The 26891-nt window shown below is 37.7% G+C and overlaps 1 protein-coding gene across 5 annotated transcripts in view; it reads left to right on the top strand.

The window, feature by feature from the left end:
- The window catches only part of NAXD (NAD(P)HX dehydratase), a 51262-nt gene that overhangs the window by 11094 nt on the left and 13277 nt on the right, over positions 1-26891 (top strand). For 4 of the 5 annotated variants that reach the window (XM_064503929.1, XM_064503947.1, XM_064503924.1 and 1 more), the window contains 4 exons: positions 10398-10613; positions 11928-12036; positions 26364-26414; positions 26495-26599. In XM_064503929.1, coding sequence (XP_064359999.1) covers positions 10398-10613; positions 11928-12036; positions 26364-26414; positions 26495-26599 — 481 coding nt within the window. The remainder of the gene's footprint in view (positions 1-10397; positions 10614-11927; positions 12037-26363; positions 26415-26494; positions 26600-26891) is intronic. The other variant, XM_064503956.1, reaches the window with a different exon arrangement.

Below are 26891 nucleotides of genomic sequence, written 5' to 3'. Positions count from 1 at the left end.
AGTAGTAGTAGAAGTATTTTGGTGTCTGAGAAGAAGAATATGATCTCCCTTATGGGAACTCCTACGGTTTGAAGGATGTAAGTTTGCCACATTCTAAAGGTGGTTTTCATTCTTGTCTGTGTAGAGAGAGGTGCTTAGAAATAAATCAGTTAAAAAGATGGATGTTGAGGATTGTTTTTTGTTTTATTTTTTCCAAAGAAAGAAAAAAACCACAGCTTTGTGAATTTTAGACAGGGAAAAATGTTTAAAAGCAGGGAGAGGAGAGAAGTTTTTACAAGTCCAATTGCATTAGCCTCTAAAATCCAGAAGGCAGATCCTTAGCTGGTATTGCAGATTTAGGAGCTGTTCTACCTGACACTGTGCAATAACAAATGAGAAGGAGAATCTTAATGGCAGTATTAGCTTGTAACTTAGGTTGTGGCAAGTGACACTCAGGATACTGCATATGGCTGTGTTCTGTGGGAAGGACTGACCTTGCCCTGGGAGAAGCATGTTTTATATATGCAGGGTTCTTTGTATCTGTGGTAATGGAAAAGATTAATAGGAGAACGAAAAGAAGCGTAATCAGAAAAGGAGGCAACAGTGTGTAAACAGTAAAAGTTTTTTCATAGAGGACCAGATTGTTTCTACTAAATAAGGGTATCTTTTCCATGGCAATTCTTAGTCAGTGTCTTCTGTGTAATTCAGATTTCAATGACAATTTTGACCCTTCTGTTTGCAAGGCACTTCTGATTTTAAACTTCACCTCTGTCTTTAAACTCTTGCCAATGGACAAAGTACATTGAAATATAGAAATCTGCATTCATGGCCATATAGCTTTAGGTATGAAACCTGATGGTAATGTCCAGTGCTTTTATTACAACTCTGATTAATTTCACCCAGACATCTGGCTAATTGCATGAATCAGTGGTTTTGTAAATATTGCTTATATGACATTCAAAATTAAAAAATGCAGGTAATTTGAATGTTCAGGTTTAGCTTGTTAAACTTTCTCATGTTTTCATCTCTTCTCTTTTGCTTCATTTGAGGAGAAGAGAAAAATGGTCTCTTCTGGTTATAAAGGAAGAAATCTTGACTAATTGTGTTGAGCCCAGGTTTTATTCAAATTTACGCAAACAACCTATTTTTCTTGTAAGATCCTCTATACCCCAGTGTCACATTTTTCATATAATTTTTTATATATTAAGGAGCAGTTTGAGTTTTGCTAGCATTGCCAGCCATTGTTGATTCAGAGCCTGGTCTCTCAAAGAGTCTGTAGTTTCCAGGCCACACTTCATGCATGGAAGAAGATCCTGGTAAAAAACCACTGAGCTATGTCATTGTTTTCTTTTGTGTCCCTCCTTAAAACTTAGCTTTGTTCTAATTTCTCTGTGACCCTACAGACTAACTAGGTAGCTGTTGTACCACTCTCTTCTTATGCTAATCATAATTATGGCCTTGTGTGTACTTCACAATTCACTGTTGGAACAACTTGGCATTTTGCCAAGGTTCAACTGCCATTTCATACAGCCGGGAGTCTGACATTTTATCTTCTTCCCTGCAACTTGGCTGCAGCTACCTTTCAGCACTGCTTTCACCTCAAGGGGGATCACCTTAAGGAAAGGACATTTTTTCTTTCTCCTGCTGTGCTCTGAATGCAGGGGCTCTTCTGGCTCATTACAGCTGCTTTAGGCTGTCTGTGACGGCATGATCACAGGAGGTGTGCGAGAGCTAGAAGTTGGGCTGTTGAGTCGCAGGTCCTTGGCAAGCTTCTGTCACTTCAAGGATGTGAAGTATGTTATGTGAGAAGGGTTGCTTAGGATTGCAGAAGGGCGGTTATGAAAACGGGCATCCATCTTGTGAAGTTACAAGTGCTAAGGGGAATTCCATGTCTCCTAAGCTGCAGATCAGTCTGCAATTAATTTTTAGTGTAATATCCTGTACTAGAGACACCCATAACACAAGGTTCTCTACTTTTTATCTTGTGACTTCATTCTCTGTTCCTGTGAGTAAAGGTAGGGGAGCCAGAACTGCGAATTGCAGCCTGGGATCTGGAAAGATGCAGCTTTTACACCTGACTGTGTGTACTCACCACCTGAGTTGAATAACGATAGTTTTATCTGTAGGGACCGTAGATAGTCAATATTATCAATAGTAGCTTTTCCTTTCTATCCAAGGTTCTATCAAATACATAACTGCACTTTTAACGATGGCTTGATATTAATAAAGTATTAATTTAAAGTCAACCAGCTATTAACTAACCCATTTAATATTTTGCTGACTAAGGGTTTCTTGTGAACAACTTAAAAGTAGGTAGTGCAGAAGTTGGGGTCTTTTGAATGGTGGAGTATACAGAGTCTTGCTCATAGCTGTCTTGCTTTCGTCACCTCCACTCCCATTTTGTGCTACATTTTTCTGTTTTCTCTGTTAACATGCTCTTACTGTAAACTCTACATAAATACAGACAAGATAAACATGTTAAAATGCAGGAGCTAAATTTTACTGAAGGCATTGTCTGTGGATTTCTGCTATAGATTTGTACATACTTTTTTGCATTAGTGTTTCAAACTTTCTAGAAAACAGTTTTCAGGAACATTTTTATATTCCCCGTGTGTATGCGCTGGCTCAGGTCAGGTTGAATAGGCTTCTTGAATACGTGTCCTGGATTGGCTTATCCTACCTTGATGGGCTCTTGATCACAAAATTAAATGAACTGTCTGAACCCATTTGGCTACATTTTAAATGAAGAGAGAATAATCTTTTCTGTTAGATCCCCTCTTAAAAAGACTTCTTCATAATCTTACAGTGTTTGCCTTTCTCTGTAGGCGTAGAGAGATGGAGACACTACTGAGTATCCCACTTCAACCTGATTGGCAGATAATTTATTTGTAGTGTCAATAGTCTATATATTCCTAGATTTCTAGAATCTATCAGAGAAGCAGACTGAGATGTCAGATCATGAATTTCCTGTGGTCCGGAAGTCCTGTAGTTTGTTCATTGTGTCTCAAAAAAACCTATCCTTGAGCTAGATACAGATTTAGAACTAATACCTTTCTCCCCGCTGGCCACAGTAATGGGTCTATATAGACTAGGATTATTATTAGTTAATCCCAAAGTTCAACTATTACTTTGGGTTTAAACAAATATTAGTTCTTTTCACTCTTTTAGGGTCAAGATTGATCCTAAAAATGAGTAAGGAGAAAGCTTGCATCAGGCTGGCATGTATGTTGAGGCTAGTTACCTTTAATGAAGAAGCACAACTTAGATCAGGGTTGCTGAAACATACTTTACCTAGTTTTGTCTGATTTTGTCTACTTTTTGATAATTTGAGAAAATCATAAAAGTGAATCATGGATAGCAAGCTCCTGATAAATTATTTGAACACTTTAACCAGTGCAAAGGCCTAGGAACAATTTTATGCTTTTGACCCTTTCTAATTTGATATGTAGAGAGGAGATTCAAAAATATGTGTCTGTTGAGGGAGGAAGCTTATACCTTCCAGTTATGCTAGCTAAGGGTAGCTATTAAACACTTCTTGTGCGTAACCTGGAACTAACTTCCCTCTTCTGGATCAGCTGGATCTTGCTGGTGCAAGAATTTTTGTCACCAAGTAAAATCAAGGAGTAAAGCTCAGGTTGCTCTGATCACCAAAAAGATGCCTCCGAAGTGACTTGGTTGCTGGGTCCTTATTATACCTGCAGTGAAGAAGCAAGTCAAAATTTTGTGGTCTTTCTCCCAGACCTCTTTTAGTCAGCAGCCTGTCTCAGAATCAGAAACAAGTTTTTTTCCTAAGTACTTAGGGAGAGATAAAGGTCAGTTTGTATGTGTTGACTCAGAGGAGTATACTTAAACTGTTTCTATTCATGTCATTCAGCGCCTTGGACAACAGTTGTTTATGGACCTGTTTTCTGGATCTAGGAGCTGCTGATTCTTGTGTTATGCTGCTGAGTGAATCAGAGAAAGGAGATATATTGACCCTATATCATAACCCCTTTTTTCCTATTGTTGCAGGGATCTTTATTCCAGGTGATACTAACAGATGTGGTTTCATCACCTCCTCAAAATCAGAGTTGTAGCAGAACATTTTGGCCTCACTATGGAGAATGAGATGTAGGAACACTGCACTCCTGTTAGGTCCTGGCTGGATCCATCCTTCTAAACACTTGCCAAACTGCTGTGATATGACACTAGCATTAGATTTCTATGATATTTAATCTTTGAGTTTAAGCAAAGGGTAGGCATGCCTGAAACTTGTTTTTACCGTTTTAAAAATTCTTTTCATGAAGCTTTTAGGGTCTCATTCCTTTTTCCACATGACAACCAGCAAAACAGATGCTTAGACTGAGGCTTGTTCTGTGTTCTCATGTGTCCAAAGTTGATTTGAAGTACTATAATCTTTTGCGTACTGATTCAGCTATCATCTGTTTCTTAAAAGTCAAATGTAATCTAGAGAGTGATACCAATGAAATAAAAAAGTTCATCACTTTGTTTATCAGATTTAACATTAAAAAATAATGATCTGTAATAGCTTTTCAGGGACATTTTAAGTCATTTACTTATTTATATCCATATTTCGTTCTGAGTTGCATTGTCATTTAACTTTATTTTATCACTTTTAAAATCATAGTTTTTGTTTTATTGTAGTTCATTCGGAAGGACATTTGGCAGATTCTAATTATCAAGTCAGTTCATAGGAAATATTAATAGATCAGGACCTTTTCCGTGAACTCTCTAAAATATGAAAACAACTGAGTAAAGACATTTGGTTGTCACTGTTCTTCTGGGGGGGATTGTCATAATACACATTGGTAATGTGATTGAGATCAAAACATACTGTAACTGCTTTGAAGATTTGGATATCTCTAAATGCAGGCTATAAAACGGTTTTGTTGTTATTTGTGGGATCTTTACGAGGTTGGATGGAGTTGTCCTTGAGTGCTGTTGTCATGTCTGTGTGAGAAATCTCAGGAAACAGATTTAAGCAATAGCTTCTCCTTTGGAGCTCCTTCTCACAGGCAATATGAGGCTCTGCTCTGCATAAGAGAGGTGATTGCATTTGTATAATGCATTTGAGTTGATTATTGAGGAAGCTGTTGTTGGCTCTGATGCCTGTAGCGTGTAAACAATGTCCCTGCCCAATGCCTAATGAAACAGGAGATCTGATACCTAAATGAGTGGCTTTGCTTTCCAAGTAGCAGCTGTGAAATACATTTCAGGCCTTGTTGTCATTATTATAGGTGTCTATTTTTTTTCCCCCCAAACTCATACTTGGATAGATCATCTGTGTTCTTGCCACCTTGAAGTTAGAACATTGAGCAGGTAAAGACTGTGGTATCTGCATATTAAGAACAGTCTCTTCCTGTGAACTTGCAACACCAGTGCTTTTAGGCCTGTACTTCCTGGCTGCTGGGTTGCTGCTCTTGCTGCTGTGTTAATCTTCAGATGAAGCCTAACAGGTTCACTTTCTATGCCTAAATTAACTTTAGGGTCAGTGGCTGTGAAGGAACACTTAATTTTAATATTATTAAATCTTTTCTTCCTTAAGGTCTTTCATTTTCTTTCATTTTTCTCTCCAGCATTTAGTCAGATTACAGCAGAAAAATAAGTTGCCATACCTAGCATTTGCAGATTAAACTCCGTATAAGGATCATTCAACAGCCCCGTAGATGAAAATACCCATTTTTTTAATACACTAATCTTAATTCACCAAGTGTCTCTTTTAGGTCGCTAATAGGATTCAACCAACTGCATGCCAGTGTGGTCACTGAGATTTGATCTGTCTGACATGCTCAGTAGGAGACCATGAGTTGATAATGGGATCAAGGATATTTCTAGAATAAGTCATTATTTCTAGTTTTGTTCATGGGGCTGAAAGGTGCTGCTTTCTGAAGATGTTGGGCTTCTGGAAATTTGGAGTTAATTTACAAGAATGATGATTTACACATTTAACAAATATAGCCTCTCTCTCTCTACATACATATATATTATATATGTGTGTGCACATATATATTATTATAATATATTTTTTAATTTAATGTTCAAACATTTTTGCATTATTTAGTTTTGCCTTTAATTCCTTTGACCTAACCTGTCCACAATAATCTCTGTATCTTATTTACTCAGTTTCCAATAATGACCTCACCCAAGGTTTACCACAATAGTTAATAATTAGCTTTCTGAGATAACTGCTTAAATTCTAGAACTACACATTATGTGCTGTCTTTTGCTCTTTTGATGTACTGTATAACGTGACTGGATCTAAATGTCAGCAGGTCTAACATTTGATTCGCACTAATATAATTACCTACAGTGCTTGGACAAACAAAACCAAAACTCTTTCATCCTCAGATCAGAGGCTTTTCCCCATCTTTGAAGATAAGACTCTAGGTTGATTTTTGAAACTGCCCACTTAAAATGGCTTTGTCTGAGTTTACATAACAAACCTGTGCAATGATACATTTTAATGCATTTAGAGTTGCCTCGGTCACTCCTGGTGCATGCTGATAATGAGCAGAATTTGAAAAATATCATTCTCTAGTTAGAAGAATTATAGCTGATCAGGTGAGAGCAGTCTTGCTGTGTTACCTGTTTCCTTTCATAGCAGGAGGTCCCACTGACGGTCATTTTGTGAAGTCCAAACCAAATCTCTCAACTAAGTTGGTTACAACTCAGCCTAAAACAAACATGAAGATCTGCCATCCTGCGGCCTCCTGTCTTTGCTGTCATCCCTGGTTGGTTATCTACCATTTCTACAGCTCCTAGTTGTTCCCATGCTAATTTCACTCCACAGTTCTATGTTTCTATGCAAAATTTGACAGAGCTCTCTGTGATTATTTAAAACTATTGCCTGGATGGCTCTTGATTATTTGGTGAAAGCCAGTCTTTGAATAAACTGCAACACACAGCAAAATTGTCTTTGTTCTGGGGGAGCTGGAGTGGGGAGTTACATTTCAGGCCTTGTCCTCCAACTCTGGATGGCTTAGAGTACTTGACTTTCAAGCTAATGGCAACTATCCAGTATCTATTACAGACTGATCTGTAAGGTGTGCCCTTAGGGCAATAGTCATCATCTTGTTTCAGACTCTCTGTTGTCTTTGGAAAGCTTATTACATCCAGCTTTTATTAAGATGAAATTCTATAAAACTGTGTTTTATATCAATTTTTATTGTGTGATAGTGAAATACAGAAGAGTCTTGAAGAACAAGAAGCTTGGCTTAAAATTTTTGTTTTCTTTATTAGCTCTTCAAAACTAAAAGGTGTTATAAGAGGCTGTGAGGTTGTGCATTAAGATAAGAGGCAGCAACGAGACTAGGCAATGCTGAATCCAGCAGTTATGGCCATAAGCACTGTAACCAAACCAATGCTGTTTTCTATCTAAAAATAATTGGAGTGGCAAAGTAGGAGGTATTTTTTTCAGCATGCACTGATTTTTGTTTGGCACAAGCTTGGTAAAGCCACCAATAGTTAATGCAGAAAATTTATCCTGGCCATTTCAGAGAGTAGGTGCTGTTCAGTTTGCAAGGAGGCTATCTCTTTTTAGGATTTGTCTTTAAAATTACTTTTTAAAATAAATTCAGAGGCAGAGAAAAGAGCAGAAAGATAAACATATGAGATTTTAAACACCACAGCTTGTACATAGGTAGTTCAAGGAAGGCAAATGATAAAGCCATTGTGTCCGACTTCCCAAGAAATTACAGTCTTCTCAGGACCTACTGAGCAAAGCTTTGTACCTCTCCTCTGCCTCTCACTAATAGACAAGGAAGGTAGATGAACATTTGTGGGATCCTTTGCGAGGATGTGCCCTACTGTGAGACACTCTGTATGCTGGCTTATTTAGTTAGATCTGCTTTGACTAAGGGATGAAGTTCATTGTTTTGTGGGAGATCATCTTTCTGATATTTGACATTAGCTGTAGACTCTTCCTTACCCATTAGACTTCACAGGAATGAGATGGGTTATGCAAACTCCTGCAGATTTCTTATTGATTCTGCTGTCTTGCAGCTTTTTATTTACATGTTTTTCCTGTGGTAGTTCTTTTCTGTATGCAGTGAGATCTTTACTGGTTTTTTTCCAGACAAACTTTTGCATCGTGGAGGGGCATTTGTTGGTTGCTTGACTGAACAACAGTGAGCAGTCATAATATATATTTTCTATGAAATAATATCTGATATCATTTTACATAACTCTTAGTGGTTAACTGGATGCTAAGTAGATCTTTGCAGATCTGTTCATTCCCTGCAAATTTGCAACTGTGGTCTGTCACCAGAATCTTTTATTGTACACATTTGCACAATGGTATTGTAGTTCATTCTCCATGTTTACAAAGCATTACTGCTTGGATTCAGCTTCCCGAATTATTCCCATTGTACATGTTCATGGTGCAGAGTTTGTATTTTCACATTAGGGAAAAGCCAGGCTGTTTTCCAGTCTTCCACACCATCCCCTTCCAAAAAAACTTACTTTACTTTGGGAAATTCCTGACCTTTATTTAATCAATTTCTTCATCAGGAAAGAAAACAGTGCTTTCTTAAAGAATTTTGCCTCTTTTCAGAAGTGCAATTTTTTTTTTCCTTTTGGCCTTGCAAGAAGTTTTGTGACTCTGCCTTATATTAATATTAGCTTTACTCTTCAGAGTAGGGATATTGCGTTGGTGATTTCCATTTTGGAAAAGAAGCCAAGTTGCTTATCTCATGGCTCTACATCTGTAAAGATAATAATAATTCTTGCTTACTTGATCCTTTTCCATCACAAGTTGAAGACTGCATCTCTTCTGATTAAGGGAGGGTGTCTTCTTCATATCTCATACCTTTATAGACACTTTCTTAAAAAAATTATAGTGATAATTTCAATTGCGTGCATGTGTTTAGCAGCGGAAGCAATATTAAAATGTAGCAGTATGAAATCAGCTTAGTAATCAGGCAGAGAAATTGGCATGACAGCCAAGGGGGGCAAAGAAAGTTAACAACATTATTTGGGTAAGTAGTGCTTATACAGTGAACAGCTGAGGGACCTGACTTCTATTCTCTGCTGTCTCCAAAAGATTTTGTGTTTTTTGTTTTTAACCTTACAAAAAAACAGGAATACATATTGAATATGTCTGTAACTGAACAGTAACAAAGAATATTTATTCCCCGATACCAGAACATGATTATCTGTACTGTTAAATTGTTCAGAAGGTCGTTGGCAAGGTTTTTGCTTGTGCTAACTAGACTCTCCCAAACAACTTCTTCCACTGCTGAGGGATTATCATGGTCCAGGGACAGTTCTTGGGAGGCACCTTGAGCATTATCCTGCTCTGAAGCCTTACAGGGTGGAGAGCAGTTGACTGTGGTGCCTGGAAACTTTTCTGGGCATGTTTAGATTATTTTTGTAGATATAACTATTAAGAGCTAGAAGAGTTCCTGCCTTTTGCTAAGTCTCGTAGTCAGGAACCTTCAAGGTCATCCCCATTTGTTGTTTTCCTGAAGAAGGTTATATATTGGTCATTTTTACTTTATCAGCTTAAAAATATTACTCTTTGATGTCTGTGTATAAGACGATAAGATGGCATGATACACCTTCCACATTCAGAAAAGCTGTAGAGATAGGGTAATTTATAAGCTATCCTTATCTGCATAATCACAGCTGTTCTGAACATCAGGTATCTTAAAGTGAAGTTGGTGTGATGCTAGTCTGAGGTAGTATTTTTTCTGCTCTATAAAAGATCAAAATCCATCAGTTATTTTTCAGCATGTTTTTATAGCTGATTTTGCAATGTAGTAGTCATTATCATGATTTTAAATCTCTTGGCCCTTCATATGCCTTGGGTTGCTTCTTGATGTGAAATTGCAAAGGAGTTATGTGAAACGTAATGTGTGTAAAATGCTTTGAAGATGAAAAGCTCTACAGTAGGTTTTTATTATTACCGGAGGCAAAGTGAGCAGGAGTGACTTAATGTTGGACCGTTCATTTCCCAAGAGATGGCTTTGTTTTGAAGAGTGTATACTATTGATTGGGCTAGAGACAAAATTACCTTATCTCAAGTTTGAATATAAGTAAATTAATAAACTTTCTACTGTGAGGTTATTTTCATGAGCTATTTGAAAAACAGCAGGGAAAATTATGGTACTAGCTTGGCTCTGTTCTTACTTTATGTTTAAAGTAACACTAACTTATTTAGTATGTGAGGCTTCTACTACCCGAAAGTCAAATATCCTTTTCACATATAGTAGAAAATTGCCGTAGATTGGCTTTTCTGTTCTACAGCTAGAATCAATTTCAATATATGAATAAAAATGTCATCTGCATTCAGAAATGGTGACATTTTATTACAGTTTTGTTAACAGGCTGTTTTTCACATGCTCCACCTACTACATATAAAAGAATTTGCTTTTTTTTAATAGTGCTTTCAATATTTCATGAAATATTTTTATTTTCAGCCTGTATCTACATCATGAACAGGCGATAAGTGGTTGTGGAGGAAAAAGAAACGAGCTATATGGAAATTGCCATGTTAATACTGTTTCCCCATGGCTTAAAAGAAGCAGGGAAGCAGCGCCGTTCAAACAGAAGTTGAACTTCAGCTCACTAAGCCGGGGAGCTGCTTCAGGGCTGCTGCCTTCGTCAGGTGTCTCGCTGTCTCCCGTGCCCTTGTGGTGGGTCATCACTTCCACCCTGCAGTGCTGTTTTGACAGATCCGTTCGGCGGTGTCAGCACATGGTGCCTTTGGGGAGCCGGTGCTGCTGCAGCCGGGGATTTCTGAAGCGGCTGTTGTTGGCGGAGGGGCCGCTGGGCTGCTGCCAGGCGCGAGGCGCTGCATCCCCGCATGGCCTTGAGCGGGCTGCCCCTCCTGGTGCAGCTGCAAAAGCTTTTGGCTCCTGCCTTGCACTTGCAGAAATCGTTGTGGAATTTGCTGATTCTGCCAGAGCCAAGCTAAGCACTTGTTCCCGAGTGCTGTGTCCCCATCATTACAGCTGTTGGTTATGAAAAACACGCAAAGGCTTTTATCCGTAATAACAAAGCTTTGTTGAAGTATTGCAAGCTCAAAATATTCCAAGTAATACTATCATACAGTACCTCTTTGCTTAGCGAATAGGGAGCCCCTTTTCCCCCACAGGCTTTAGTTAAAATATTCATCTATTACCATCCACTTATGTCAGAGGTGGGGAGGGGGGCTAAGCTTCCCCTCCATACTGCTGGAAAGGATTTATTAACATTTGGGTGCAGCACTTACAAATATTCTGACTTACTTACACAACAAAACTGATTGTAACAAAATAAACTGTTTTGATCAATTGCTGAATACTGTATTGCAGCAGTCATATTTGGCAGTGGATGTTCTAGTCATTTTTTTCATGTGGACAAAACCTAAATGCTACAGAAATATTAAGCATTACAACCAGATAATATCCTTACTGAATAGCTTGATTCTTCTGCTCCCTTTTGGGGAATGGGGACAATTTGGCTGTAATTCAGTTGGAACAAATGCTTATGAAGCAACTGACAAACAAGTGTATGAGTAGATTTATCATTTCGCCATGCAGAGTAATAAGTAGTTGCATCATTTCAGCAAGCTGCAGTATATGCCTGAGAGATGGTGGATCTCTTTCAAGAAAAACTGTAATCCCTACAATGAAACATAGAGAAGTGTGACAGATTGTAACAATTGTTGGTTTCATGTTTGCTTGTTTTTGCCTTGTTTAGTAACAGCCATAGTTGATACTTGTAGTTATTTCCTCGCTTTTATGTGGTATCTGGTAAGGAACGAACTAACAGTAATGTTGTGGTTTAACCATTTGGACAACCATTTCCTATTTCCTGGGCTACAAATTTTTGGTAATTTGGAAGATAAAATTGTTTGGCACTGAAAATAAGATATCTCTTTCTATCTTGGACCTGGAACTTAGATTCTGAGAATATTAAAATGAAGCAGTTTTGAACTTGTCTTTATTTTTTCCAATTCTATTTAGTGATAGTCCCAATGCTGTCCATGAGGTGGAAAAATGGTTACCACGACTGCACTCAGTTGTCATAGGACCGGGCTTAGGTAGAGATGATACTCTGCTTGAGAATGCTAAGGTAATGTATATACTGATGTTTTATTCTATGTCTTTATTTTGAATGTTATCAACCAATTTCACATCTTTTATGCGATTAAGCTAATGTTTTTGATTTTTGTTAGTGAGTAACAGTTTTAATAAAATTGTTGCAGTATATTTCTGTGATTGAAAGGAGTCTCTGTAATAAAATATTTTCTATAATTGATTGGCACCTGCTTTCCAAAGAAATATTTATAATTTTTTTGTTATGTGTGATTAGCATTTATTGCAGAAACTGTAATTTGAAGGGAAAATTTTAAATGGGATGTTGTTCACTGAAAATTATGGCTGTTAGTCATGATCTTCACTATTAAAATTCAGAGTAAGGCTTGAAGTTCTGGCATCCACATGGTTGTTTGGATTTGCTTCTGTTCTGATTGTGAAAGTTGCTAATTAAGAAATAGATGTTGGCATCTCTAAATAAAGAGCTCTGTGTTTTCTCGGATGATGAGCACCTGTTATATAAAAACCTGAATATGAATTTGAGTTCCTAATTTTACGAACCCTATTTGACAACTTTAGTCAGTAGAGGTACCAGAGGACAAAGACTCTGTCCCCTTGCAATAGTAAGTAATGCTCTTGATTATAAAATGTTACAGATTTCTACTTTGGTTAAAGAGATAAGCCTATTTTCTGTCAAACCTAACTGGAGAGCTGAAAACAGGAGCTTAGATAGCTCTGTACTCTCAATAAGATGCACTTACAAAGTCTTCCAGGTGTTGTCTTATGTTACTACCAACATATCTTTGTACACTTTAAGTAAATATTTCAGTCTAATGTCAGGTTTTACTCAATTTTGTACATGTTTTTCTGTTTTTTTTTTTCCTGAGATGAGTTTTTGAATTAATCAATGGTGTAGTAACAAATGGAATTAATAGAATTTACAGAAATGTTGACAGTCACATAGTGAAATTACAGAGCAGAGAAGGCAAGAGACCACATTATCCAAGAAGTTTAGAATACTAACAAAATAGTTAGGAGGGTGTTTTGGTTAGGCTTTTGTTAGAGAAAGTTGCTAGTGGAGTAGTTCACTTGTTTAATTCTCCTGCTTTCAAAAAAAATTTATTTTATGATATAGAGGTGCAAAACCAATAAAGAGCATGAATTCATAAAGTGTTAGGTTATAGGTTAATTGGTTAAAACTGAACAAGAAATCAAACTTTATTCTCATTAAGTTTTTAGACAAAGATTTTACTTTTTTTGAGAGGCTTGTTCCAAGAAAAAAATTTGAACAATGTTTTCTTTCTTATTTTTGTTTGATTTTTTTTTAAAGAAAGCAATTTTTAAAAAAAGAAAACTTCATTTAGAACATCTAAAATATTGTTGAACATGAACTTCTTTAATACAAGTATTCCATCTGGGTTTTCAAAACATCTATCCGTGTGCTTATTCATATTACAGAAATACCTAGAATATTCCTTGATTTTTTCCCCTCCCCCTTCATTACTAAAAATAATTTTGCTTTCTGAATGAGTTATAAAAATACTTTTACTTTAGCCTGGCTAGCCTTTCTGAGCTGACTTGAAATTAAAGAAATAAACCCACCCAGTGAAAACAAGGCATTTGGAAATCACTTCATGCTAAAACTTAAGGCCAAGCTTATAGGAACTGTAGGTCTGACCCTGTTAATTTCATGTCATATTCAAGTGTTTTGCTTTCATTGTATTTATTCTTACTCTTTTATTCATGTTCATTAGTTACCCAGTACTTTTTTTTTTTTCATCTAACAGCCATAATCTTTTGAAAAGTTCACACAGTAAGGACTATACCTAACAGAGTAAAAGTCCTGCTGTGGTAACAAGGATACAGGAGTACATCAGAAAAGGAATTACATGTTTTTAATCACTTGTTCTTGATTTTTCTGGACGAATCTTCATCTTTCTCAGATTTCTTTTCGGCTTTGTCTTTCTCGTTTGGATTTGTTTATATTCTGCATTCATCCAAAAGCTTTGATAAGTGTATGTAGTTGGGGACAGGTGAACTCTGGTTGTCTGCCTGATGAAGACTGGTGTTCCTCTGTACTGAGGAAAGGTGGTATCTCCCTCTTGCTTCTGTAGTGATTTTTAAACATTGTATAGCTTCATCTTCAAGAAAAAAAGCAAGTGGTGATAGCATTGCTATTTCAGATTTGTATAGAAGGATGACTTGGTATATATATATGATTTTATTTCTTCCCTTTAAGTGAACCTCAGTATGCTGCCAAATGAATACAGTACAGGGCTGAGATGTAGATTGGTGGCTGCTTTCTGATCAGGGTCTTGTATCAGCCTGGCAGGAATGATGGGAGAGGGCTGCTCCTCTCCCTCCTTCCGCCCAATTAAAGTGCTGAGGCTTAGTGCTCTGTCTTCTCTCTGATCCTGTTCTTATTTGGGTCTTGTCATTATTGTGCCAGCACATTGCCAAGGAATGTGCTTGTCCAAACAGTCCTGTGTTTGAGCTGCTTCTCTTCTGAGCATTGAGAAATGAAGATGATAATGAAGTAACCTGCAATTCCTGGTATATAGCCTGTGGACAGTGTTTTGTTGTGGAATAGCCCAAGTACTCACTGACCAAGTGGTACATCTTCTCACTCAAGACCACAGAATGTTTTGCTTTCTCAGTATCTTTAGGGTATCATCTGCCTCCTTCATGCTTAATGCCTGCAGTGTAGGTGCTGTGGCAGGTCCTTTCAACAGTCTGATGGAAAAGAAGCACTTTGTGATCAGTTTTCTTTGATTTTTCCCTGAGAGTGTAGTAATACTCTTTGAATATATACTCTCTGGTTTCCTGTGAACATTTATTTTTGGCTGTAATTCCATTTACAAGTCCTGTTACAAGAAGCCACTCTAAAAGCTATATCCCTCTGTCTTGTGCCACTAGTGTGAGTCACCCTCCATGCAAAAACCCTCACATACCATTTCTCTGTCACCTGGCTGAGGTCAAATGTTCTGTCAGCTTTGTAGCTATGCATTTGCAGGACCAGGAGAGGAAGCTTCAGAAATACCTACTAAAGAATGCTTTTGTCAGGTCCTAATGGTTGTGCAGCTGGATCCTATGCAGATGTGGAAACTCTAGCCTTGGCTCTGATTAGACCCTCTAGCTCTGGAGTGAATAAGCAGTCCAAACTATTCTCACAAAACAGAGTTTCTGCTCTGCTTCTGGGCTCTGGACTGTATATACTGAAGTTTCTGCTCCCCATTCTACTGTAGTCTTACAAAAGGTAGTCACCACATCTGGTGTGGAGCTTGGCTACCATAACCAATTTCCTTGTAGGCAGCCATCTGATTTTTACTTTCAGTGTTTGTGATTGATTTTGCCCACAAGATTAAAGCCACATTAACTCCATTCACTTCAGCGTTGGTATCCACCTAGCGGTGGTATAGACTCAGCCAGGAGAGAGTTTAGCTGCCACATTGAAGCAAGACTGAGGTCCCCAGAACTGTCTGTCAATACTTGGAGGCAGAGTGTTTCTGAAGCTATCCTCCCTTTTTCACTGCTCCCCCCGCCCCCTTTTTTTTATTTTGAACAGCAGCAATACTAGGTTCCTACTATATCTCCCTACAACAGGTTTCTTCATTCAGCCAGTCCAGGGATATTTGCACTTCTGATCTTATTCTAATCTGATTTTTCCTGTAACCCAAGACTTGGAACTAGAAGAATTCTCACCTGTAATGTCAAGAGCCATTCCTCAGTTTTATGAGAGCACCAAATTCCTGTCCTGCAAGATGATGGATGAGTGTGGCTCCTGAAAGGACTTTGGAAAGGAACGTTGTACTACTTGCATAGCCCTTTGGAAGAGCAGGCAGAATGCTGCCTAATGCTCTGGGATGTGCAGCATTCTGCCTGCTGTGGCCCTTCCCCTCCATTACGTAGCTACAGGCTTAGCTACGTCCTGTGTTGATTTCCAGCCTCTTGCTGGAGACCTTCTTCTGGTCCTCCTGGCTTGTAGGCTGCATGGGGAGTTCCCATCAAATTTTCTGCTTCTGAATTTAGCAAATCTTTATTGGGTACATTACTGGCTTGGTGTAGCTGGACCGATACAGAATTTATGGTGGAACAGTAGCATTATTGTGATCAGAGAGAAAAAATCATTCATCCTTATGAAAAGCCCTATCCCTAACCAAAGCAAGATGTTGACACTGGAATCTTCTTTGCATGCCACCGGGTTCATTGCCTCTCTCTCTGAAGTACTAGCGCTGGGCCCTGGACTCTGCCACTCATGTCTTGCTGTTTCATCTTGCAGGAGCAATGCTAGATTGTGGTCTTCAGCAGAGTGTGCTTGTGTCCTCTTCTATAAGAGAGGTAATGATTAACAGCAAGCAGGGCTTTTTGTAGCTCAGATTACACAGTAAAATTGACTATTTTCTCAAACTGCACACTTGTTTCTCTTGCTCCATTATTAGTCTTTGTTTTAGCTCCAAGAAAATGTCCTGAATATCAGCCTGAGCTCTTCTTTTGATTGAGGCCCTGCTTAGCTGCTATTTCTGCTCATTGCCATAAGTAGAAAAAACTTCTATTTCTTTTCCTGCTTCTGCAAACCCCACCATTCTGGAGCTTCTGAGGCAGTCATTCGAATTGTGTTTTCCCCATAAAGATTCCTCTTGGGATACAAATTTCAGAAATCTTATCCTCCACCCCTCTTGAGTCGTGGGCTTGCATGGAAATTCCTTGGCTGTAGTTACTTCAGGCAAAGGATGGGAGATGTTTGGGCCATTGCCAGGGATCACCTCCATACAATGTGCCGGGGGATAGTCCATTAGAAGTTTTTTTCCCTTTCAGATGAGTTCTCAGTTCCACCTCAACTGAGGTATCAGCCTTTCTGAGTTTGTTTTTGGTTGTTTGGGATATTTTTCCCCCCTTCAGACCTCATGCATTCAAGATATAGGCAATGCTTCACAGTTTTAAAAAATTGTGAGTTCAGGAGCAGATACATCAGTACATTATCTGCATCAGTTTGTACAACCTCTAAAGGACTACAGAATGCAGAGGTACCTTTTGTTATCAGAGCACATTCTGTTAAAATTAAATCTGCTTCTTTGGGCTTTAAGAAGCATTTTCTTCTTGACATCTGAGCAGCCACCATCGGTTGCATCTGTACCAAATGCGAGATGTCTGAGAAGCTTCCCAGGGTAATGATGCAGTTGATAGGTAAATCTTATTACTGTTTCTGATACCTATGACCAGCAGTATGGATATGAACAACAGGGTGTGTTACTGTTTGGAATCACTCACTTTTAAATGTTCATGTGGACTCAAGACAGCATAAAAGTTATTTACCAGAAACTCAATTTTTTGAGATTTATAGGTCACGTATGCATCTGTTTTCTGCCCTGCTTTGCCCCCTCCAAGGAGTCCTCTGGAGATCCCTGTTAAGGGTATTCTGCAGTTCATAGGGAGCTGAAATAGCACCAAGGACACTCCAGTTTCTGTTCTCAGCCCTGAACTATGAGGAGGTGCCTTGTGCCTGTGATACTGCAAAGGCAAAACCAGAGGGCATGTATGTGCATCCACTGTGAGAATGCTTGTGTAGACTGCATATTTCTCAGCCTTCTCCCTCTTCCCACAAGATATCTAATGAAAAAGTATTCTCACTAGCGAAGCCTCATTGCTTTCACACAGTGTGGCAAGACTCTAGTTGTGGATGTCTTTACCTAGCATGGCACAGTTGCTGCGGTATAGTATAGTTCCTTATGTGTGATGGTGGTACTGGAGCAGATAAAGTTTGGGAACCCCAGCTCTGGGCAGAGAGATCCAGTTCCTTAAGCTAAGAACTATTGCTACATGCTAAGAAGTATTAATATTCTGTGACATTCTTGCAAACATCTTGATTAGAAAAATAGTGTTTGAAAATATGCTAACAGGACCTTAAATACAGGTTTATGCAGCTTGCAAGCAGAATTTATTTTTTAATATAGGTAATGGGTCTTGATGAAGATCATTCGTGATGAAGCTGGATGTCTATATGCTATCCGAGTGCAGGCTTATGTTCTTGTGTTTAAAGTTATGTTTAACTTTATTTTGATACTTGACTGTGTTTGTAAGCAAAATGCTGGAATTGGATACCTTTTCAACTCTCTTTGAGCATCATTCAGCTAGAAATCATAAAAATAAATTGGTGTGGATAAATTCTGGAGTTAATCTTAAATTTATGTTTATTTCAATTTAGGACAAAATGCATACAGCTTATCATGAATATCTTAAGCCAAATCTATCATTAACATAATCAACTATAAATTGGAAAGTTTGTAAGTTTGCTCTGTGAACACAAATGTTCAGTGGATGAGACAGGATGAGAAAACTTAGTGCATTTACTTATTCTGATTTAGTTTTCTCACTTTGGATTGTAATAAACAGGATTATTGCTTAAACTGGATTTGGATGGGTTTAGGAATGGAAGTGTATGAATATAGCTTCCCAAATGATGTATATTTGTGCATGAATTTGGGAGGATAACTAAAAGGAGTGCTCTTTTTATGTATAACCAGGACAGTATTTCAGAGGCTTCTGCTATGCTCTTCTTGTGTTTCTTTTTGTGTTCTGGCGTTACTCTGGATTATGTCACTTCCTCTTTAAGAATTTAGCATATGATTGAGGCAGATATTAAGAAACTGTTAGCTGCTGTTTTCCTGCAAGTTTGCCAGCAAATGATCTGCTTTGAATTCAAAGAGAGAATCTACAAGTGGATCACACTTATCTTTTTTATGTAGAACAGAACTGTTTTGATTAACTTCACTACAGTATTTTCAGCTGCATTAGTTGTAACAACAGCTTTTAACACTTCCCAAAGCACTTGATGAGCTTGGGAGTGTAGAGAGGGACTCTTCAGAGTCATATTCTCTTCTTGCCTTGCTTAGATGAAGTATTTTCATGTACACCTGAAAACTGTTTTTATAAAACAAGGTCTAGCATGTGGTGCTAAAGTTAAAAGACAAAAGGTCTAGTTAAATTGAATGTGATGTAAACCATGAGCCAGAGAAGCCATCTGTTTCAAAGAAAGGATATTCTGCTGTTACATGACTTTCATTCAAATAATGAGTGGTGATCAGCAGTTAATCATTTCTTATGTAAGATTTGAGAGGTGAGTAGAGTGATTAATGAGCTAGTGATAGTTATGCATACAGGAATATATAAAGTAAAACTGAGGCAATTTTAGACAAGTTAAAGGTGATTTATATAAATCTTGTCCACAAAGTGAAATTTTGACTGACACTGCTGAGTTTCGAAAGAATGATGAGTTCTTGGATCAGTTTGTGGGAACTAATGAAGGCAAAAGCAGAACCTTTCAGAATGGACTGTACGTTTCCATCATTCGGTGGAAAGCAGTTATTAAAAAGATGGTTCAAATTTGAAGGATCTCAAACAGTGGAGCTGCATTTTTAATGTGCTGAAAAATCTTCTCTATCAAATATAGTCTGTTGAGGGAATATATCTCTATTTCCACCTCCTGTAGCCTTAAGCACAGCCTGGATTTAGAATATTTGTCTACCTCTAGCTGTGCAAGATTACAAATTTCTGCTTGCCAAGCGCATCTTCCGAGTATCCCCAGCACAGAGCTGCATCCTGACCTACATGCAGCTGAGTCTGTGCTAACTCTGCACTTTTCTGGGCTTGAAAGTAGGAAGGCAGAAGTGCTTCCTAGAGTTTTTAGTGCCTATTTGTAGGAATTGGTTTGCAGTGTGTTGGAGTGGAACTTGTTTGTTCCTCCCGGGCACCTTGGCAGAGGGGGCTGCAGAAACATTTCCAGCTGCAGCATTTAGCAGGGAAATTTCTGGCTATTCCTTCTCTTTGTATCTCTCTATTCCAGACAAAACTATGGATTCAGGATTGCTGGATGAGAGCAGGAGCCATGTGGAAAATACCAGCAATTATAGATTGCTTTTCAGCAGCAGTTTCTGGCCCTTGAAGGGCAGGCAGTAGCAGCTTCCAGGAGGGCGTTTTTTGTGATGGGCTGCCACTCCCTTTTAATCATTTAAGGTTGTGTGAAGCATAACCAGTGCCAGGTTATGCATATTTGGATGTCTGTACCAATCCAGAAGTGAGTGACTAGCTGCCATGAGTCTGGCTCCTCTAGCTTAATCAGCCCAGGACCGTTGGCCAATCCAGTGTTGTCAAATCAATAGCAGATGCTGGAGCAGTGAAGCTAAACCACAGTAGCAATTGCCTTAATATAACCAATATTCCAGAAATAGTATTTGAGCTTTTAGAGAATGGGCCTCTCGGTCTCTCCTGGTCTACGAGCAGTACTTCTTTGATTGAATGTGAATGAAGACATGGTGTTTTACTGGCAAGGCAGATAGCGCCCAGATGCCAAGGAGGTCTGGCAGTTACTTGTTTAGAAAAGCAAGGATACTCTCTCCTGGGAATATGATTATCAATAAGCTCTATGTGTTCAAACTGTTGTCTGAAGGGCCTCACCTGCTTAAGAGTCCTCCTAAGATATTCTCTCTTAACTTCAAAACATTTAGCAGAAGATTGAACTGCATACTTGGCATTTGCAGATTGTGGTAGAATGTACTTCTGGTGGGCCGGAAGCAAGGTTACACTGCGCACTTAAAGCATTTGGATGTCACTGTGGTCAATGCTATCCATTATTATGGCATGCTGAATCTTGAACATCTTTGAGCACACAGGTAAGGAATTTTGCCGAGAATAGGCCCAAGACATGATTGATTTTAAAGGACCTGTTCATTGCTGGTGTCAGTAAAGGAAACCTTGCCCACGGTATCTTTACTTTGCAGGCTAGAAGTATGACTGTGTTGCATCACTGGTGAAAATGAATTACTGTTGTGAGACAGATGTTGCTTTATATTCTGCTGTTGTGGTTTTCTGTTCATTTCATTAAAATTCTATCTTTTATTAAAAGCACTGGCTATAATTTCCTGATTCTGCCTTTGGTAAATACTGAATGCCAAGGTTACTGTGTAGCAAAACCAGTTCATCATTCAAAACACAAGCTGTGATACAACTAGTAATATATTAAAAATCATTGCATCATCCTGCTGCCAATCCACATGTAATTAAAAAAGCCAAAAGGCACATTTAAGTTAGTTGTGGGAAAAACTGCACATAATTGTGTCTGTTCTGAGGTAGCCTCCAGGACCAAGCTGTATACTGTTACACATCAGCAGAGTAAATAGGATATGTATGCTATCTCCAGTTCATGGAACTGCGTGGAGAAGTCCAGGCTGACTGCAGAGTTTCAGTTATGCAAGAGTCTGTGGGTGCTCACCTTGGGTGCACTAAACAATTTATGCTCCTTGTGGCCTTAGGGTGACCACGCTATGAAGACTTCATTGCTGGTTAGATATCCTTTGATTGTACATAACATAACAATACCATATACAATACCGTAACAATTTATTCCTCTCTCAAACTCTCCCACTCCTGTTTCTTGTTTCTCGCAGCCAGTGTCTTGCATCAGGTCATCTCTGCCCATTCCTTTTTTCTGAACTACTAACGAAACGTTGCGAATGTCCTGGGTGTCTGTGTTAGAGCAGCACAGGTGAATGTTGTTTCATAGCAAGGCATGGTCTATCAGTTGCAAAAATTATGTCATGCTTTTCTACACTGCTGTGCCATCTTTTAGCACTAACTTGTGCATTCATTCCTTCAAGCTTTTTCCTCCTGAGTTCCTTTCTAACCAGAATGATTCTGATATCATGTGTGTGTGGTTTTGGTTTTGTTTTTTTTTTTTTTTCTTTTTCAACAAAAAAATGAATTTTGGTTTGGCCAGTCTATTTTACAGTTCCTATATGAAAGTTGGGACAGAGAACACAGATTTCTACTAAAATTAATGCATTATGTTCCAGGGAATAGCTTCCATGATAAATAATTAATTAAAAAATAGAAATTCTTCACCCTTGCACTATAAATTTTCCCAGTTACAATTATGATGATGTCTATCTTTACCCAGATATAGCTCTAGTTTCTGTTGTGACACAACTTTTTTCTGAGGTCTTATTGAGTAGATTCCTTGCATTCGATTCCAGGATGTCCAGTCACAAAGCAAAGAATTTTCAGGGAATTTTGTATTTCATGAGCAGTACAGATGTAGATTCAGGTTAATTTTATCCCTTCTGGCTCCCTCCCTTCAATCACCCCCAACAAAAATTGCAATTGATGAAACATTATTTTGGACATTTCTAAATGTTGGGTATTTGATGCCGCTAACAAACAATCATGATGTAGGAGGTTTTCCCATATAGTCCAATAGTTACAGTGCATTCATAGCATGTGCAAATCACAGGTCATTTCCTCCTCATCTTAATTACAGTAGGAACTTGAACTTGGGTCTTCAGTGTGTTAGTAGAGGAGAATTTGGCAGAGGAAGGATCTGAATTTCAGTCTCTGGTAACTTAGCTAACCTGTGTGGTTGTAGGTCATGAGGCTGGAGCACAGCAGTGCTCTTCCTCCTCATTTATCCTCTCTGGTTTGTGACTAGTGCCAAGGTTGCCTTGTGAGTCTAGTCCTTCATTTCTGGATGTCCTTGAGTGCTTATGAATCGAGTGGAGGAAGTGGAAGTATTCCTGCCTTGTTCAGAACCAAGACTAACTGAACTTTAGCTGTTGAGGTATGATATATTCTGGGCAGAGAAAGATAGTATGTTGTAATATCTTGGAGCTAGAAGCATCCGAAATGTTAATATTCAGCATACTGTTTGAAGAGAAGGGACTGTGTCTTGGTTTTGTCATTGATAGTGTTTGTATATGTTGCTTTTTGTCTTGGGGGATTGGTGTTTGGAAACCTACCTTAACTTTGGATTGTCAAGTGTTTTCTTAGTAAAATTTTGAAGTATCTTTAGTTGTCACTGTTCTCTTCTAAAGTTTTTCACATGTAAGTAATTTTTACATGGGGTAGAATTGAACAGATCATTTCTGCTTATAGGTAGAATTCTATCAGAAATTGTTAAACAGATTTTGGTGTGAAAGTAGAGTTAGTCTCAACTGCATTAATTGTATAATTAACAACAAAGGTTCTTATGTATAATGATTACAAGTATTAAAACAGGAAAGTGTGGAAGTACAGATTCAACTGAAAGTTAATTTTTGTGCTTCCCAGAAAGAAAATACTTTGCATAGACGATGAATCCATTATTGCTGTAAATATATCCTACTACTCAAATAATTTTTTTAATGTAATTCTTGAAATAACAGTGAGTTAAAAAGTGGAATTCATCTCACCTAACTCTGGGTCTCTAAAAACTAAGCTGCAAGTTATTTCATATCCTCTGTGATTACTGAAGAGACACAGGTATGTCTGTTGGTGACTCATCCCATCCTAAATGAGGCATCTAACCTAGATGGGATGAATTGCCCTTCAGTAGTGAGACATTTGACCTTTAAATGGCAGCAGGTGAGATGAATCCTGTCTGCAGTCAATAGGAGACAGAGGTTCTTTTCCAATGAAAGCTGTGTCATGCAAAAAGGTGGTTGTCTTATGGGGTTTCTCTTATCCCTGTTATTGCTATTATGATTACAAGATTATGTAGATACATACACGTACGTACCTCCTCTCTGAGGTTCCTTGTCTGTCTCCGAGCAACTTCTGTCCTGGGCTTAAGGAAGGAGGAGGAAAGGAAAATAATTGCTTTTTTGGTTCAAAAAGGAGCTTTCTAAATAAGACAAAGGACTTTGCTTTTCTTTCCTTTTGTAAAACAAATAATAAGAGGATACAAAGATCACTTCAGTAGGTTAGATTAGAAATTGGTAGCTCAGAGACTCACTGCACAATAAAAGTTGCTTGGCCAGTAGGTTTTACTTAGCAAGATGAAATTTCTCTTCAGAGCAGAGGTCAAATGTCTCTCCCAGAGTTGCGGAGGACGTGTTAGAAAAGAGGGGACTCAAAGTGTTATTAGGAAGAAATGCCTTATTTCTCTAGAGTGTAGCAGTGATCCAGCCTTCCAGAGGCTGTTTACCTTTATTTGTACTTTTATGCTTTGTAACTTGTGCTTTATTTATGAATTTTTTAATGCATACTGTTTTTTTTTTTTTTTGTGGATAATGGATCTTCAGAATTTATTGATTTAGTCTGTTGCTGGATATATATATATATGTAGAAAAATATTGAAATTCTAACCAATAATCAGGATGACAATTATGAGTTAATATGAAAAGGCAAATATATGGGCAGCAACAGCCAAAGCATAACGGTTTCAGAAAGAGCACACTGAAAAAAATTAATTTACTGGATTAATCATATTGAAGTTAAGAGAACAGTTTGGAAGGATAAGAACTTTTGAAATGTATTGTTTGCCATCAACCTTCATTATGGAATATGAAGGGGAAATTTTTTTCATTTTTAAAAAATGGACTGTTATGAAAGATGACATACTAGAATAAACTGAGGATTCATACTAGTGAGAAGTAGGGCAGTAATCATTTTAAGTATACTGAAGGAGTTTGAAGCTGCTATTGTACAAAAATATTCTGTCTAATTAAAACTGCTTATAAAACCTGGTTGCAGTAAATGATATTTTGTGTTTTCAAAAATTGTGGGGAATGATCTGAATGCCTTCTTACACAATATCTAGCTAACCTCTGGAGCTCAAAGCCATATGGTATCATATCTGAAAAGCTGAGTAGAATTCAAAATAATTGGACTTTTGGATGGATAACATTCATCTATACTTGGAAAAGATATATAAACCTGGGTGCTAGACCCACAGCCTTGTTTTAAAATTACCAAGTGGGTCAAATTAAACATAATTGCTAATGAATTTAATACAATGGAGGCAAATCAGTACTGTTTCTGTGAATGGAAACTAAGCTGGCAGGTCTGTGCAGATAAATAATGAATAAAGAAATGACTGTCTCATAGATTTCTTAAAATCTTTGAAAGAAAGGCTGCTTATTTTTCAATATGCCAAAACTAATTCTAGGTTTATTTTAAGATTCCATCCTTGTACTGCTGTTAAATATACTTATTCATAAATCTGAATAATTTAGTAGTGGCTGAATGGTGTGAGTTGTGTAAAACATGCTATTGGTTCAGAATTATTTAAATTGCTGAATATAAAAGACAACTTGTGGTGCTCCCTTGGAATCCCAAGAATGGGAGGCAGTCCGTGAAACGTAGCTCAAGCTGAAACCAGCACAAACGTGTGTGTGCAGTAGAAAGGTTGGTATTCCTTAGTGGCTTCTGATTTAGCTATAGCTAAAGTAGCTGTGTATTGAAAAAAGACCTCTGCTTGTTGCAGTGGGTAGTGTTTCAGTCTTGCACTTAAAATACACAGTCGGTGTCCAAATGAACAAAAATAGCATTGAGTTGAAGAACACTGTTAATTTCTGCTCATCCATTTAAAAATAGAAGGGAAAGATTTCTACTGAAATAGGAAAAATTAGAATCATGCAGGAATGAGTTGGTGAGGATATATATATTCAATAATGAATAATTTACAGGAGACAAGGTGGGCAGTGTTAGTCTTATCCACAGTACAAGAACAGAGGTGTATTCGGTCTCTGAAAATTACTTAAAAACTATATGATAGCTTATCTGAAGAACTTAATAGCATTCAAAAATAATTCAATTTTTGGATGGATACCATACTCTGTTATCATAAACAGAAAAAAGATAAACTCTCCAGCTTCAAAGACATAAATTAGTGATGATCAACATTCAAAAAGCTTGAATATCAGTTATTGCTCATTTAAAAAAGCTTGAATATAAGCTGTTTCCGCTGTTCGGTTAGGAGGGAAAACAAAAGCAGACAGTCTGCTGGTAGATACTGCTTGCTGAAAACAAACTTTGCAAATAGTCTGTCCTCTGGATCTTTTTGGTTTTGTTTTGTAGACGTAAAACTTCCAGTATCATGATGAAATGATGTGTGTTATGTACTCCTTGTCTCAGGATGTTTTTTGTGCATGAACTCAAATATTGCAATGGGCTATCATCAGAAAAACAACTAAAATTAGTGCTGTTGTTATTGGTAGATTTCTATTGTGATGATATTTACTTGGATTTTTCTTTTTTAATTGGAGATGCATGTTTTCTGTATATTCTTGCACTGGCATCACATGTCTCCCACATCAGGAAGAGTGAGTTAGATTGTTTTCTTGATGCGTATCAGCACCAAGGTGTCAGGTGTAGAAACACTATCGACATTGAACCAGGAAGAGGACAATGTAACTGTAAAATTACCAGTTGATACGGAAATGTCTTCTATTAATCTGCAGAATGTAACAGATTTATTTATTTTACTTTGAAATAACAACTTATATGACCAGATTTATTGTACAGTACCTTTTAGATAGGGAGAAAATGCTAAATTTCTTCTGGATCTTCTGAGAGTTAAATTAGCAAGCATCTTAAAGTTATCTGCATTTCTTTCAGGGTATTATAGAAAAATCAAAGATCAAAGGAATTCCAATCATTATTGATGCTGTAAGTACTTTTTTGGTTCATTCAGTGGTTTGACATTTAATAATCTATTTAGTAAATGTTTGTCTTACTGGTTTTTGCAGGACGGACTGTGGCTCATTTCCCAGCAGCCTTCTCTTATTCAAGGCTACCAGAGAGCTATTCTTACTCCAAACTATATGGAGTTTAGTAGACTATATGAAGCCATGGTGAGCTGTTTTCCTTTTTGATAGTTAAGAATATGCAAAATTAGTCTCTTAGTCTTTAGAAATCAACCTTATTACTGGGTTAAACATTATGTGCTGTTTCTTATACCGTAGAGAAACACTGTATAGGTTTTCATTCCATGAGATAATTGCCACAGCAATGCACATTCTTAAATTGAGCTTTTTCTTAAAGAAGACCTTTTCTTAAGCATTTTTGGCACTTCAAAATGAGTATAGAATAAAAATACCAGGACAAACTGATGGTAACGCTTTTTTTCACACACAGAAGTAGCAT

Source organism: Dromaius novaehollandiae, chromosome 1, assembly GCF_036370855.1.
Source record: "Dromaius novaehollandiae isolate bDroNov1 chromosome 1, bDroNov1.hap1, whole genome shotgun sequence".
Classification (NCBI taxonomy): Eukaryota; Metazoa; Chordata; class Aves; order Casuariiformes; family Dromaiidae; genus Dromaius; species Dromaius novaehollandiae.
This window is presented reverse-complemented; position numbering and strand designations above follow the sequence as displayed.